The sequence below is a fragment of the Scardinius erythrophthalmus genome (genome assembly GCF_964197995.2).
Source record: "Scardinius erythrophthalmus genome assembly, chromosome: 3".
NCBI classification, from domain to species: domain Eukaryota; kingdom Metazoa; phylum Chordata; class Actinopteri; order Cypriniformes; family Leuciscidae; genus Scardinius; species Scardinius erythrophthalmus.
In genome coordinates this window covers 51,383,539-51,401,100 of record NC_138223.1, presented here as the reverse complement: position 1 = coordinate 51,401,100, position 17,562 = coordinate 51,383,539, and the positions used below count along the sequence as shown (strand labels likewise).

The window sequence follows — 17,562 nt, the reverse complement described above, 5'->3', positions numbered from 1 at the left end:
AATCCAGATCATCCCTCTTTACTTCCTCATATATATTCTACAGAATAAAATCATCATCTTTCATTAACGTTTTCATTATTATCTCCACCAGTGACGTTTCATTTTTGTGATTTCCATTGGTTACTGTTAATATCCAACTCCTGCTACTTTAACCAGCTAGCATGTGTGTGCTACTTTAGCTAGGCTCTGTTCTGGTATGTAGTGATCAGTTCTGAATGGGTGAGGTCTTGCACTGCACGACCACCCGCTGAATATCTGGAAACACAGCACACTATGGAGGTAAAGCAGGCTGTGGATGACATTTCTCACACTACTTAAACTCTCAATAAGATGGAAGCGACAGATTCTTCTGTATTTTGATATTGTGTCATATATGATTATGTTCTTTTGTGCCTCTGTTCGTAAACACTTATACTTATCTGACAAGTAAACAAAGAGATGTCTTATCGATCACAAGTTCAGTATGGAGTACCACAAGGCTCAGTACTAGGACCGTTGCTTGTTTTTTTCAATGACAAATGCAGAACAGGAAACCTGTGTGTGTGTGTGTGTGTCACCTGTGTGAGGAGCTGCTCTGGACTCAGAGAGTTGATCCACCTGGTGTATCGCTCAGTGGAGCCTTCAGGAACTCGACACACTTTACAACCAACAATCTGACCAAACACACAAGAGACATTAGTCTTTTTTTGATCATCTGGCTATATGTAACATATAATACAAGATATAAATGTTTCATTCGCATACAAGTGTGTTTACGGTGAACAGGAACCATCCTTCACCAGATACAGCAATGACAGAGCTGATCGCACGACAAACTCAAGTTACACCCTTAAGGCTGATCCTTCTGCGCTGGACCTGCGCCGGAGCCGCTACGCGCTGGGTTTCATCTATACTTTATACGAGAAATTACACATGCAGAGGGAGCATGTGATCCCGAGGGAGTGGCTCTAGCAGACCAATCACAGCGCTTGCGTCCGCGTAGAGTTGACGCGTTGTAACATTTTTTGGAGAGGTGCACGTCAGGGTACGCGCGCTACACACAGCCTACGATGTAGCTACGGCGTGAGTTCGACGCAGAAGTATAAATCGGGCTTAAGACCACACACACACCCACACACACAGACTCTCTCTCTCTCTCTCTCTCTCTCACACACACACACACACCTTCAACCAAACACAACACGTGTGCTTTCACTTGTCCATCTCATTTCCTCTCTGACGTGACCAGACACACACACACGTCCGTCTCATTTAAAAACAGACACACACACACACACACACACACACTCTCTCTCTCTCACACACACACACCTTCACCTTTCTGACGTGACCAGATAGACACACACACACACACACGCACACCAACACACACACGTCCGTCTCATTTCCTCTCTGACGTAAACAGACACACACACACACACACACACACACACACACACACAGACTCTCTCTCTCTCTCACACACACACACACACACACACACATAGGCGCCGATACCGTGGGTGCTCCGGGGCTCGAGCACCCACGGAAAATACTGAGCACCCACGGAAAATACCGAGCACCCACATGTGCCAGACTGTCATTAAACATTGCAGTTGGTGCTATGTTAAGTGTTTCTCGGATGAAAACGCCTATTTAGTGACCCCGCTCTGTACGCAGAGACACGTTGCTCCCATAGGGCCTGCTCACATATCGCGTCTTTTGCGCGCGCAAGTTCGTTATTTCAAATGTAGCCGCGCGGTATGCGCGCTCATAATGGAAGCGACGCGCTCGTTTTTTCCAAGCGCGTCCGCGCCGCATCGAGATAAAAACATCTCAACTTTTCAGAATGCCGCAAGCGCACCGCAGGTCACGTGACAAGAACCAAGCTTAGCAACGACAGACGCCTCCGGAGCGCAACCACCCGAGCGCTTTGGAAAAAGGAGAACGCGGCGCGCCTAGCGTTTTCGACGCGTTTTTATGCGCGATATGTGAGCGCGGCCATAGTCAGTATAACCTCCTGAAGAATTAACCGCAATGGTGAGTCAACAAAAATTTTGCTCAAACGGGTGCGGGTCGGACACGGGTCTAAACACGGGTTTAAAACAATCACGTACAAACGTAAACATATATGCACATTTTTAGGAACACATCTACAAAAATATGCCTGTATTTCAAGTAAATAAAATAATTTAAAATCCACATCAGTTTATTTGTGCCCACGCCCTCTCAGGAGTCTCTAGACCTACTTTCACTTTTAAAAAGTCATCATAACCGCGCGCGCGATCTGCTTGCAGTCATCGAGATGGATGCTGTCTGAGGAGTTGAAGAAAAGAATAGCTAGTGGAGATGGTAAAGTTGTCGACAAAACTGAAGAAAACAATGTTGGGAAAGGCTTTGCTGCATGCATTTTCGTGTTGGATAGCCACAAATGTGGAACTTCATCGCTGAGAAGGAAGCACGCAGATAACTGTTACTGTAGTAACAAACAGTTCTATCGAACAGTATTTGTCAAATTTAACACTGTTACATTTTGTAAATTTCCCACGAAGCTGATCGCGGTTACGTGTCAGTTAAACTTTCCATCTCCAATCCTGTCTGTATTTGTGAGAAGTGGCGCTGTCCTTGAAAGATTACTTTACGGCTGTATTATCAAGTAGGCTAAATAGGTGTGTGTGTTCGTGTCGGCCGCTGTCCATTTCCTAAGGTTCTGAAATGCAAACATTTTTTGACTATTTTTTTTTTAAAGGGCTTGCGCCCATGAGCACCCACGGAGGAAAACATAAATCGGCGCCTATGCACACACACACCTTCAACCAAACACAACACGCGCGCTTTCACTTGTCCGTCTCATTTCCTCTCTGACGTGACCAGACACACACACACACACACACACACACACACACACACACACACACACACACACACACACACACACACACACACGTCCGTCTCATTTAAAAACAGACACACACACACACACACACACACACACACACACACACTCTCTCTCTCTCTCTCACACACACACACCTTCACCTTTCTGACGTGACCAGATAGACACACACACACACACGCACACCAACACACACGTCCGTCTCATTTCCTCTCTGACGTAAACAGACACACACACACACACACACACACACTCTCTCTCTCTCTCTCTCTCTCTCTCTCTCTCTCTCTCTCTCTCTCTCTCTCTCTCTCTCTCACACACACACACACACCTTCACCCAAACACAACAGACGCTTTCACTCGTCCGTCTCATTTCCTCTGACGTAAACACACACACACACACACACACACACACACACACACACACACACACACACACACACACACACACACACACACACACACACACACACACACACACTCTCTCAGCTCAGTGTTTCTCTGTTAGTTTAGCGCCGCAGGTCTTCAGTCTGTCGCCGTTACGCCCGCTGTGACCCGAGGTCAAAGGTCAAAGCAACAAACCAAACCCTCGCAAAACACTGGCTGTAAAAATAACTGCTGCTGCTTTTGAAAAATAACATCAAACTATGTTTTTCTTGACATGGAATAAGAATGTGGAATATTATTACAATACATATTAACTGTCTTCTATGTGTATATATTGTAAAATGTAATTTATTCCTGTGATCAAAGCTGAATTTCATCATCATTACTCCAGTCTTCAGTGTCACATGATCCTTCAGAAATCACTCTAATATGAGGATTTGATGCTCAAGACACATTTATGATTATTATCAGTGTTGAAAACAGTTCCATAATTTTGGTCAGGATTCTTTGATGAATATAAACTTGCAAAGAACAACATTTATCTGAAACTCACCGCGGTGGGATTGAGTGCGGCAGCTTCATACTGTAGCCGAACCCTCTGAGGCCTCATGACATCATCCTGAAACACACACACGACATCATCACCAAACACACACGACATCATCACAACACACACACGACATCATCACAACTGTTCTTTTAGTCAAAACATCACAAATGAGAATCAAACTCTACTTCAGTTTAACAGCCTACAGATGTTTCTGGCATATTAGATGAATATATTCATCAAGTGTGTGTGTGCCAGTGATCAGATGCTTGTTCCCAATCTCCTGGAGGAGAGAGAATTCCTGGCGTTCCTGTGAGCCTCAAGCAGGGCTGACTCTGATTCAGGGAAAAATCCCTCTAAATCCCCCACCCGCGGACAGCAGACGTACACACCAGGAAGAGTGTGAGGGCGTTTCAGCATCAGTCACACACACACACACACACACACACACACACACACACACACACACACACAGTCAGAAGTAGAAATAATCTGCACTCTTTTCATTTGTTATTAAAGGAGTAGAATATTCTGTCCTGATTTATTCGCCCAACAATCTCAAAAATAAAGATTCTGTATTGGAACTGATAAGGAACCTCTGAATTCCACGGAACCTTTTTCATTCCACAAAAATCTTTCCATTCCACTAAAGGTTCTTTATAGTCAAAAAAACGGTTCTTTAGATCATTAAAATGTTCTTCATTTGTTATGCAAATCTTCTTCGGGGAACTAAAATGGTTCTTCTATTGCATCACTGAAATCTTTAGTTGTTAAAAGGAACCCCGACTATTAAGACACATAGGCCTAAATATCCTACAATTGCTCTCTCCTACAAAATACATACTTAGAAATACATCAAATATTTCCGTTATTTAAAAAATCCTCACAGTGTTTTACAGAATTACGAAGGCAGCCATTATTTTTGCATGCGCAATGCATTCTGGGTCGATGACGTGTAAAGGTTGTGTCGGTTGTGTTCAGAACAGAGAGAGGTGAGCTAATGGCGCTAAGTTTAACTGTAGCTACATACTAAAAGTGAATATAATGCCACATTGTGCAGCGTTTGGTTGTAATTTCCAGTCCAAAGGCAACAAGGGGAGTGATGTAAGCCTCCACTGCTTTCCAAAGGAGAAGAAAATAAGAAAAGAGTGGGAAGTTGCTTGTGGATGAGTACAACTCCCTAAAGACCCACGGCTGTGTTCCCATCACTTCAGCCCTGATGCATTTGAGGCATTTAGTCGGCTAAAAGATCGTCTTCCGCGTTATTCTCCTGGTTTAAGCCTATACGGTGCGCTAGGGCTGTGACGGTGGCAGTTTACAGTCTACTTGTTGTAAAAGAATTGTATCTTCCACAAGGGCAAGGCATCTAGGCTATGTTTGATATTGCGCTGCCAGAGAAAGCCAAACTAAAATCACCCACGTGTGTGAAACGCGCTTTACAAATAAACTTGACGCGCCTTATCATGTCTAATAACAAGCAAAAACTGTGTTAAAAAGAATTTGACGTACAAGTAAAAATGTAGGCTATCTGTCCTACAGCGTTTTTCTACTTTACCACAGTAAAGAATACGAATACAATAGGCATAATTAAAAGCGAACCAAGGAAGAAACGTTTATAGTGAGAGTGACGATATGGGAAAATAAACAAGAGATTCCATGCAGGGATGAGTCACGATTTTTGAATATTCGATTAGTTGATTTAATTATAGAAAAGGTTGCGCGATTATTCTCTAAAATAAAATCTCCATGTTCTGGTGCTGAGACGGTGGTGACGTGTTCATGTAACCGGAGCGTGACGCTGCCAGTAACGCACATAACAGCGGTCACAAAGAAGCGGCGAAAGTAATGATTATGAATGTGTCAGATAAAGCAAGGAGACATTTGAATTGTTTATTAATAAACTAGTGTTTTCTGTGTCAGTGTCGGCTGCAAAGATGAAGTTGACGATGCAGAATCATCTTCGCAGAGAACGTGCCAATAGAGAGAAATGCACACATCATAAAGAAAACTTAGCTAGCTAGCCGATACGTTGGAAAAACAATAAACGAAGCCGCTACAACCGGCTACAACCATAGACAGTAAAAGAAAGGCTACAACCAATACACGTCACTACCCAGAATGCATTGAGACGTAAAAAACTATGGCGGCCTACGAGTGAACGGATTTTCTGCTTTTTTTAATAAGAACATAAACATTTGGAGTGTTTTCGTATCACCTTTTTATAGCTGACGCCCACGTTAATCTTATAAGGCCAACATGCCGCACTAGTCGGGGTTCCTTTTAAGAGTGTATTCAGGGTTATTTATCACTGTTGAGCAACTCATATGTCCATATTTCGTCTTTTTTCCATAAATCAATACTATTGGCCAACCTCTATGTCTGTCTGTGGGATTTGCAAATATTTAGCCAATGAGAGGTATAAAAAAAAAGCTTGTGACTAAACCTTGTAATTCCATTGGTTCCTCAAACTGTCAGTCAAACCTCATAGCTCCGCCCACTTCTATCGTGAATGAAGTCTTGCACTCAGTCTCTGCTTGTTTGCAATGCAAGGATAAATGAAGAACTGGTTGTTTGAATGTTCTTTACTCAAGAAACACTACATTTATATAAAGGCTAGTGTTTTATGTATTCGAGGAGCGGAGAAGAGTGTGTAGTCATAGCCAATAGTGCCTCAAATAGCCAGTGTGAAGCACTTCATCTTTTATAACATGAGACTTCAGCCAAACGATAACAACAAACTGAGTTTCAACCATTTCAACTGCTTTTATGGCGCTTTTTACACTTTTTTGAGCTGCTGTTAAATGGAAACGAGCAGCTTGAACACTGCACTGAATATCTTCTACACTATAAGACAAGACAGTCACACAGGTGTGTGTGAAGGAGTGAATGAAGACAGACGAGTGTGAGAGACGTGTTTCGATCTCACGCTCTTTCTTGCGACACACACTTGGACTCCAGCGGCTCTGCAGGAGAGACTCTCACAGAAACATCAGCTTCTCCATCGCAGATCTGATCTGATTACACAACATCAGTGTGAGATACACACACACGCTGAGCCAGAGGTCGTGACACTGCGGGATATTACAACACAACCCTATAGATCTGAGCTCCAGTTCTTTATTAAAACCTGACCTGGCAGAGAAAGCCTCAGTATAAAAACACAAGTCAGTGGAAAAAAGTCCCCGTTATGATAGAAAAACAGACGTGTGTGTGTGTGTGTGTGTGTGTGTGTGTGTGTGTGTGTGTGTGTTTCTTTCACGCGCCGCAGGGGAGGTTTTACAGTCACTGAATCTGAAGCATGTGTTTCTGTAGTGAATGTCATGATGCCGAGATCTTTAACACACACTGGAGGAGCCCAAACACAAGCTGGACTGCATTTACATGGATCCATGAACTTTTTTCACCTACACACACACACACACACACACACACACACACACACACACACACACACACTTCAGTCATTAGTTGAGTTCCTCTGACAGGCCTGTCAAACACACGGATTCTGGGAGCGTATTTACATCACAGGTGGTACATGTTACACACACGCACACACACACACACACACACACACACACACACACACACACACACACACACACACACACACACACACACTCTCTCTCTCTCTCTCTCACACACACACACACACACACACACACACACACACACACACACTCTCTCTCTCTCTCTCTCACACACTCTCTCTCTCACACACACACACACTCTCTCTCTCTCTCTCTCTCTCTCACACACACACACACACACACACACACACACACACACACACACACACACACACACACACACACACACACACACTCTCTCTCACACACACACACACACACACACACACACTCACTCACTCACTCACACTCTCTCTCTCTCTCTCTCACACACACACACACACACACACACACACACACACACACACACACACACACACACACACACACTCACTCACACTCACACTCTCTCTCTCTCTCACACACACACACACACACACACACACACACACACTCACCGCGTCCTGAAAGCAGAGGAATCGTCCAGAGCTCTGACACACCGCCTGGTTTTTAGCAAATCCAACTACAAAAAAAGCACACACAAACATGACTTTAGTCCACTAGAGCTGTCGTCTAAATATTGTGTATTTAAACACAAATGGGGGATTTCATCTCATAATCTAAAACATATAGAACATAATGTTTTTTTCCCCATTTCTGAGACTTTCTGAGTATTTTAGTATCAGCGCATTTGAAACAGTCACTGATCAGTGTTCAATCTGACTGTCAATCAACATGAATACCAATGAATCTTGAAACAATTGTCAGGCTGTCAACCCAAAACACACACACACACACACACACACACACACAGAGAGAGTCATGCGTGTCACAGTCTGTTTCTGCTTCAGATCGGTTACTTTACTGAAGTTAATCCGGTCGAGACGGCCTGCGCTCTCTCAAACAGATCTCAGTGTGTGTTTGACATGTTCGTCTACAGGTGTGTGTGTGTGTGTGTGATGCTGAAAGCTCGGTATGCCAAACACGGAGATGTTTTAAGATCCTGACACCAACTAAACACTGATAAGAAACTTCTTTTGATTTCTGAAGCGCATGAACTGAGTGTGTGTGTCTGTTTAATGTCGCATGAGCTTCACACACGCGTGTCAAGATAAACATGTAAATGTAGAGTCCTTGAGCTCTCCAGGAATAAGTGCAGATACACACACACAAACACACACACACACACACACACACACACACACCTCCTCGTGGGCTGGATGCGTTGTGTCCTGAGATCACCAGTGAGACGCCTCTGTCCTCGAACCTCTGCCTCCATCCCTCGATCAGTTCTCTGGAGTTATCCTGACACACACACACACACACACACACGAGACGCTGTTCGAACATATTCTTCAGACTGATACTCATATTCTGTGTGTGTGTGTGTGTGTGTGTGTGTGGGTGTGTGTGTGTACCGTACTGCCGTCGTCATACACGGACAGCTCCATACGGCCTGGGAAATCCTGCTCCAGTATCGCCTGCAGACACTCGCCCAGCCAATCAGACGCATTATACACGGGCATGATCACTGACTGAAACACACACACACACACTAGCTGCATTTTCAGTTGCACTTGAACTGGAAACCACTTGAAACATTTGTTGAGTTGAGCGATGGTCATTTTTTTATATGATTTGTTCTTTGCAAACATCTGACAGTCTGTACATTTTGCCAATAAACAACAGAATGGAAGAGAATAGTTTTATTTCTGACATGTACTGGCATTTTATTTGTTTTAACATTTTAAGTTTCCTTAAATACAAACAAACCGCTATGTGGGAACTATTGTGCATGCACAGCGACGTATTACAATAAATGACATTTCTTGATATGTGTGTATTGCTGCTCGTCACTGATATTGATATTTTGCGGTCTACTGTTATGACTGTGAGTTGTTATGATACTCGAGTAACTCACCACTGCAACACTGTCGCCCTCTGCTGGTTCACTGCGGTCATGTGACCCTGTGCGCGTGCACGGCCGCTTTGCCTCGTGCTCGGACTCTCCACTGGACCTCTGAGTGCCGTTCATCTCTCTCTCACACACACACTCACACACACTCGTATCTGTGCTCCAGTATCTGTGCTCACACTGATGATCTTCAGTCGTCTGGGCTCATTCCGCTCTCACAGTGTTTAATATCCCCTTAATAAGCTCTGTTTTGGTTCTTCGCGCACTCTCGCGCGTGTGTTGACGAGCGCATGTGCACAGATCACTTCCGCGTCAGGGCGGGAGCGGCAAGATGATTGGCCGAGAGGAAAACGCGGACGGGCATTTGATTGGACTGAAACGCTGTCGCTGAGCGAGCCCAGCTGTGATTGGACGAGTGAAGCGGACCCCACACGTGACCATCTCGAAAAGTACACAAAAGTAATAATTATTAATTACTAATTAACCCGAATAATAAAATAAAAAACGAAGTAATAAAACCATATAATTAATATAAATAAATATTAAGTAGAATAATAAATAAATATTAATACAAAAAAATGTAGTCATTATTGCAGCATTAATCATATGCAGGAGTTGCTGACGTGTGTAGACCTGCATCTGTCGTCACCTGCTCACTTCCCAACACCTCTGTTTACGGTCGAGAGAGAGAGAGAGAGAGAGAGAGTGTGTGTGTGTGTGTGTGTGAGAGAGAGAGTGTGTATGTGAGAGAGAGAACAGCACCTGAGGTCATACACTGATGTCTGTGCCCTAAAGACAGAGAAAGATCTCAGTCAACCACATTCTGATCATGCCTGTCAGTCACCCGCTAAACACACACACCTACCTTTAATACAACTATATATTGCTTACTTCATAACATCACGTTCAATTCAACGTGTTTCTTGTCGTTTCTTTGTAATGGTCAGTGAAATTCACGAGCGATCTCTGTGTGAAAGCCCGAAAGTTTTCCGAGTATATAACTGCGGGCGCGTGAGTGTTGACGTATCCTCGGGGCTCCTCAAGCCCCGCCCCCTAAACACGTGACCCCGCGCGACGGGTCGAGCCGGTCTGTGTGTGTGCGAAACAGACAAGACTCTCACACGCCCCAAACAAACACCTGTTACAGGACACGAGCTTCTGCTGTCGGACGCGTGCGAGGTAAGAACAAAATCAGACATTTATCAGTCAAAATAAGCTCAACAAATGAGTTTCGGTGACAGAAACGAGTCTTTTCATGTGCTTTATCACACGGTAAATAAAAAAACAAAAACAAATATTTAAATAGGCTAAACAAAACAGAACTGTGCAACATTTAACCATTACAATAAGTGGAGTTGTGCATGTTTCTAATACGAAATCAATCATACCTATGACTTCACATCGTTGTCATAAAAATTTAATTAATAAACAAACAATGAAAATGACCCGTATTATAAGTCTATATCATGATTTTACCGCGGTAACTGCAGGCTAATTGAGATTTTAGTGTAACTTAGGTTGCATGGTAAATCCTTACATTGCCGTTTAAGCTTTTTACTTCAGACAATCACGTGCTAGTATAAGTGTAGCATCCTAAGATTAAGCAGTAGGCTAGTACAAGCAGTTAAATGCATGCTTTTAATACGAAATAACCCATATCAATCACTGCCATAAATAAATAAACAAAATGACAGATAGTTTTGGACATCGTTTCATGAATTTCCCGTATTATTAGTCTATATATCATGATTTTACTGCGATATAACTGCAGGCTAATTTAAATTTTGGTGTAAATTAGGTTTACCACGGTAAGTCATCCTAAATGTAAGCAGTAGTTATGTAAAAGAACGAGAGTTTATCCGAAAATGAGTGACACCGACTCGCACAACCAGCGAAACCTGAACGACCACATGTTGCGACACAGGGGGGACCAAATAAAGTATGGTTTAAAAGAGAGGAAGATAAGACAGAAAAGTAAAATAAAGTGTCAGTGACTGAAGCTCATGCAAACTAGCATGAATAGCTCTTCATTTCCATATGTGTTCACATTCACTGTCCTCAGGCTAGAGTTTCACCAGCGTTTATTCAAACATTAAAGACAGGACAGCTTCTATTCAAATAGCCGATCAAGCACATCACGTGATGTTTTCTGCAAGTCAGAGATAATAAACATGCAAGTCAGAATTGTGAGACACAAAATACCTTTTTTATTTTGTATTCTGTGGCGGAAAGAAACTTTCAAGCAGCGTGACGAGAAATGTTTGCTCATCTCTAATGACTGCGAGCCGATCATGCCGTGCAACCTTACTAATGTGCTCAAGGGACCATCAAAATACCCTGAACCGTGTTTCTTAAAAGTGCATATTTCACAATATTTCTGTTTTTACAGTTCTTTCGAAAACTCTCACCAGTCACAGACTTCTGAACTGTGTTCAACACAGCGTGTATCATCAGTAAAAGAGATGATTAAACCGCAAAAAAACATTTATTTTTATGTAAATAATGGATGTTAAAGCAGAATTGAGAATTATGAGCTTTTACTATATTAATAATACTGCTTCATTTAATATTCAACAATATCATTGATCTCCTGCATTGACACCATTGAACTGAACTGAGCTGGACGGTTTTCTCCAGTGCTGCTATATATATATATATATATATATATATATATATATATATATATATATATATATATATATATAAATGAACTAAATAAATAATTTTTTTACATAAAAATGAGCCATCAGTGAACTTCCTTAAGCTGGACTGTGCCGCTATTTTCCTCTGGAAACAAACCGTGTTGCATTATTTTCCTGTTATCTCTGTAAAGCTGCTTTGTAAAAAAGCGCTGTAAAAATAAAGGTGAACAGCTTCAAGATTTAAAGGCATAATATGTAAGATTTGTGGATTAAAATATCCAAAAACTACTAAAATAATGTTATATATATTTTGTTGCTGTGCACTTTATCCCAAATATTTCCAACAATGTTTAAAGGTGTCTTGACTTTACTCAAATCTTCACCATTCTGGAAGAGGATTTAACAGACCAAAGATTGATTATCGTTATCACCTGTTTTTTGTTGTTTTTACCTCAGTGTCCATTAATGGCCGAAATCCTTCTCTTTACAGGGTATATCTTTATGTGTTTCTGGGTTTAAAAACAACCATTATCCTCCTCTGCAAACAAGACTTCCTCCATGGCCACGATGGACATCCTCGTGAAGGAGCGTAAGCCGAAGAAGCCTCACTACATCCCTCGTCCCGCCGGAAAACCCTTCCGATACCAGTGTTTCCAGTGTCCCTTCACCTGCAACCAGAAATCCCACCTGTTCAACCACATGAAGTACAACCTGTGTGACGTGTCCGTGTCCGTGAGCTCCCGACCCGGCAGACGAGAGGAAAACAGCCCCTCCGCACACACGGATGAAGACGAGGAGGAGCTGGAGATCCCAGTGGATCCGTCACAGGAGATCTCAGTGGATCCCTCAGATCCTCAAACGGTGTCCTCATCCAAGGAAACTCCCTGGACCGTGTTCAAACCGGAAGCCATTCATCCTCTTACTCCCGTGTCCGTCTGGAGGCCTCCGGTGTTGTTCACTCCCGGCGTTCCGAACCTCCTAAACGAGCCACTCGTTCAGGAGCGAGCCGGAGATTTCCGGTATCATCCGGGGTTTCATTTCCCGTTCCCTTTCTATGCTCATTACAACCCGTACATCTACGAGCCAGCCGCTCATCCGTACGTCACTCGCGGACTCTTCCCACAGACGCTGTTCCCCGTGGCGTTCCCGGAGCAGTGTTTCAGGAACTGCTACACGATCCCGACTCCCGTCTTCCCATATGAACCGTACGCGCTCGTGGTGAATCTGACGGGGAAGGAGGTTCAGGCGAGTCCGGAGACGGGACGATCCGCTGCTGGATCACCGGACAGACCCGACGGGTTTGATCAATCCCAGACGTTCCCACTACATAATGAGGCTCCAGCCAGCCAATCAGAGAAGAGGGGCGTGGCCACACAGACACGGGAGGAGTGGAGTCTTCCTGAGAGGTCAGAACATCCACATTACATTCAATAGAGCAAAAATAACAATTTTCCTGAGGACAGATCTGCAACAAATTAATAACTGATTAAATTCAATTAATTTATTGATAATATATAATTCTACAAATTATTATGGATCATTTCACAAATGTTAAAATAAAATAAAATAAAAACAATCGCCATGAGATCAGAGTACAAATTAATTAATTAATTATTCAATTATTAATTGTAACATTATAATTTCTATTATAATGTATAATTAGAATTTCACACATCATGGATAAATTGACGAATTATTAAATTAAATTACATAAAAATATAATCTCCCTGAGATCAGATCTTCTACAAATTAATTACATTTAAAATAAATATTTTTCATTTTACAAATTATGGATACTTTTATCAATGTTTAAATTCCATTAAAAAACTTCAGAGTACTAATATATTGTTTTAATTAAATGATTAATTTTAACATTTATTTATCACTTAAAAACAAATATAATTACTCATATTATTTTTGATAATTTGACTAATTATAAAAAAAATTAAAATCTCCTTAAGGTACATATTATTTATTTATTAAATTATTCATTTTACAATTTATTATAATTTGTGTAATACATAATTAGAATTGTACAAATTAATATTTATAATTTTGCAAAATATGAAATTAATTTATATAACTTTTTATAACTTATATAATTTTAATTTATATAATTATTGAAAAAATAAATAAATAAAGTACGTAATCCCATGTTTAAATATATTCACTTGTGTCTTGTTTCTCCTGCATTCAGAGAGATGGAAGGAGCGGGAAACGACAGATTTGATGACGATACTTTGGTTCCTCCCAACAGTCCTCTGAACCTGTCTATGAAGATGTCTCTCGGCCAATCACAGAGCTGCTTGCTGAAGCAGGGGATTATGGGTGCTGTGACATCACAGGAGGATGATCATCTATCTGTGAAGACAGCAGCGCTCGCCCTCTGTCAGCTTTCTCAGTCCGCGCCTTCAAACTCACACGTCTCAAACCTTCACACTTCAGTCCAAAGTCACATGGACCTCAATGAAAGCCTTTCCACTCCTCCAGATGTTAAACTAGATACAAATGCAGGAAGCCCCGCCCCTTCTGCTGGAGACCCCACCCCTTCTGCTGGAGACTACGCCCCCTCTGCTAAAGACCCCGTCCCTTCTGCTGGAGACCCCACCCCCTCTGCTGAAGACTCTGCCCCTTCTGCGGAAGACTCCACCCCTTCTGCAAAAGACTCCGCCCCTTCTGCTGAAGACTCCACCCCTTCTGCAAAAGACTCCGCCCCTTCTGCTGGAGACCCCACCCCCTCTGCTGAAGACTCTGCCCCTTCTGCGGAAGACTCCACCCCTTCTGCAAAAGACTCCGCCCCTTCTGCTGAAGACTCCACCCCTTCTGCAAAAGACTCCGCCCCTTCTGCTGAAGACTCCGCCTCCTTGTCAACTGTTGCGTTTCAAACGCGGACAAAAATACATGGAAAACGCAACATGAAGAGAAAACAGCCGAGTCTCAGCAAACACAATCTGAGGAAGAGAATTAGCCGTTAACGTCTGGAAATCACAGCAGATCAATATCAATAAAGCCTGTAAATAAGTAAGAATATTTTATATAACCAACAGTTCACATGAGCTATATGGAGAAAACATCATGTGAAGCACTGAATTATATTTATATAAAACACTGTTTAAATGAGTTTCTTTGTATTTTTTTTTTTGTCTTGAGGTTTCATGAGGTTTTCATGCTTACAAGTATAAAATTAACACTCAAAATGTTGTGAAATTGCTCTTTTGCGTCCATAAACACGTCAGATATTAGTATTAGTAATACAAGCCTGACTGAAGATCACTGAAACACAAGCCTGGACCACATATCTGAATATCTGCACACGAAAGCAAGAGTTTACGCCGGCCACACACCCACACACACACACAGACACACACAGACACACACACACCCACAGTGAAGCAGGTGCACCTGAAACCTGCCAAACCGCTAGAAAAAGTGCAGTTATATTGTAAAAAGCTGCAGGTTCAGACATGTGAGATCAGTGAGACCGTTAAACCTTTCTCACACACACACACACACACACTCTCTCTCTTTCTCTCTCTCTCTCACACACACACACATTAATTAATTAACTATAAAATAATTATTTCAAGCATAGTTATACATAACTGCATGCAATTCTACAAAAATAGTTAAAAAAAAATGTTTAGTGGAAAAATACTGGTAATTCTCTCCTCTCGCGTCATAGTTATAATTTACACATCACATCCTGAAGAAATATCCTCTTCAGTTCACTGTGCATTACAGAAATGATTAATATTCATCAGATTTAGAAAGAGCGACCTCTGCTGGACACGAGACGCACTGTTTCTGAGAGCTGAGGGACAGAACATGTAGCGTTAAAAGTGAATAACATTCATTTATTAGTGTCTTTAATACACACCATTAACTGATAGTAGACTGAAGGATTAACCTGGTTCTCCTGTACTGGGACACACACACACACTCATCGTCAGTGATTAACAGTACAGCTGGTCCTTGATCTCCAGTCACGCTCTGAGTGGAGGAAATAACAGCATCGGATCATTCAGCGTCGAGCGATCACTCGACTCGTCCTCTCTGAGTTTTAACTGGCTATGAGGGGTTCCTGTGGGTGGCGCTCCTGAGATCCAAACAGGAAGTGAGGCGCCAGCCCCAGTGCATTGTGGGACTGTCGGTGAGACAGGAGCTCGGTTACAATCAGCGCCGGATCTCATTGATTCGAGGCAACAGAAAGTAATGTGTGTTCTCGGTGGAGATTCATCATGTTCCTGAAGTGTCTCCAGTCCTGAAATATGGACATGTAATCTCTCCGTGGGGTCATTAGCAGCATGCTGTTCCTGTGCAGCGAGAGTAAAGCGCTGAGCCAGGGTCATGTTAAAGTCAACATGAAACCACATTCACAACCCATAATGGGACATCGTCAGGGGTTTATCGATCGGGAGTGGAGCGGATTGTGAGAAGTGAACGTTGCGTATCAGAATGGCTATTATTGCTGTCGTTTGCATTATGTTAGCCAGCATTGAGTTACTACATCAACTATGTGCAGGAAACCGCCTACATCTGTAGCTTTATAATGCCTCGGTAACTATGTGGCTATTCTCCCCACACATGTGACCTAGATCAGGGGTTTTCAAACCGCAATCATCGAACAGATTATAGGAAAACAGTGGAAAAACTATAAAATAAATAAATAATTAAAAATGAATTATTGAATAAAAAAAAAAGTACATAAATTAAATACTTAAGTAAGATTAAATTTATAATTAATAGTAAATCATTTTTTTTATGTAATAAATTGTGTCTTTACTAAGGCTGCATAATATATCGGAAAAAAATGATATCGCAAATGGCTTTTTTGCAACTGTGAAATCGCGCAAGTTGCGATTTAATGAATGAAATATATGCGTATAATACATGTTTAAAAGTCATCAGCACATCATTTACTGTGAATAAAGTGGTTTTGTGAGTTCACGCGTGTTAATGAACATACAGCGGCTTCACTCTCAAACAGGCAGCGCACTCATTAATGCGGCAACCCGCCAAAATAAAAGCTTGACGAATACCGTTTTATTTATTATTTATTTTACAGTACAATAGTATTATTACAATATTTCTTATTTTGTTTAATACATTATTTATTTAAAAAACTGTATGAATGTGACCTATAAAAACTCAAGTGGAAATACTCACACACACAAAAAAAACTTAAGTTTTGAGTTTGAGTTGAACCTTTCCCAAAATCATTCAGCCCTAAAATTATTTTGCATTTTTATATTTTGTCTTTTTTAATGTTCTACACAGCTGCAACAAAATCACCCGAATCGCTTTAACATGATTATTTGTCTTCAAATAGAGCTTTTCTGAAAGATTGTATCTTTGTATCTTTTGTATTTTTCATTTCACAATATATATCGCAGAAAAGCAAAACATCGCAAAGCCAGTTTTTTTACAATACTGTGCAGCCCTAGTCTTTACATGCAAATATAATAATAATATTATATAATAAATAATAATAATAAGTAAAAAACTATATTTATAGCAATAATATTTATCAAATAATATTTTACACATAATTATAGTATTACCCTTTAATTAATATTTAATTCAATTTCAATTTAATGGTTTGGGTCTTTAAACATGCAAAAAATAAATAA

General features: G+C 41.5%; 2 protein-coding genes across 4 annotated transcripts in view; one reads left to right on the top strand and one right to left on the bottom strand.

Moving 5' to 3' along the window:
* The window catches only part of b3gntl1 (UDP-GlcNAc:betaGal beta-1,3-N-acetylglucosaminyltransferase-like 1), a 43,770-nt gene extending 34,136 nt beyond the window's left edge, over nucleotides 1–9,634 (bottom strand). Inside the window, exons 1-6 of one of the 3 annotated variants that reach the window (XM_081361233.1) lie at nucleotides 9,297–9,634; nucleotides 8,794–8,910; nucleotides 8,581–8,680; nucleotides 7,834–7,898; nucleotides 3,816–3,881; nucleotides 558–653 (exon numbers count right to left, since the gene is read on the bottom strand). In XM_081361233.1, coding sequence (XP_081217359.1) covers nucleotides 558–653; nucleotides 3,816–3,881; nucleotides 7,834–7,898; nucleotides 8,581–8,680; nucleotides 8,794–8,910; nucleotides 9,297–9,410 — 558 coding nt within the window. In that variant the 5' untranslated portion in view covers nucleotides 9,411–9,634. The remainder of the gene's footprint in view (nucleotides 1–557; nucleotides 654–3,815; nucleotides 3,882–7,833; nucleotides 7,899–8,580; nucleotides 8,681–8,793; nucleotides 8,911–9,296) is intronic. The other 2 variants (XM_081361234.1, XM_081361235.1) reach the window with 2 other exon arrangements.
* Nucleotides 9,635–10,315: 681 nt separating this feature from the next.
* Nucleotides 10,316–15,157, top strand: LOC308688266 (uncharacterized protein). The gene is made up of 3 exons (XM_081361223.1): nucleotides 10,316–10,469; nucleotides 12,423–13,338; nucleotides 14,130–15,157. The coding sequence occupies exons 2-3, from the start codon at nucleotides 12,491–12,493 to the stop codon at nucleotides 14,905–14,907; spliced, it is 1,626 nt and encodes a 541-aa protein (XP_081217349.1). The 5' UTR covers nucleotides 10,316–10,469; nucleotides 12,423–12,490; the 3' UTR covers nucleotides 14,908–15,157.
* The last annotated feature ends 2,405 nt before the right edge of the window (nucleotides 15,158–17,562 follow it).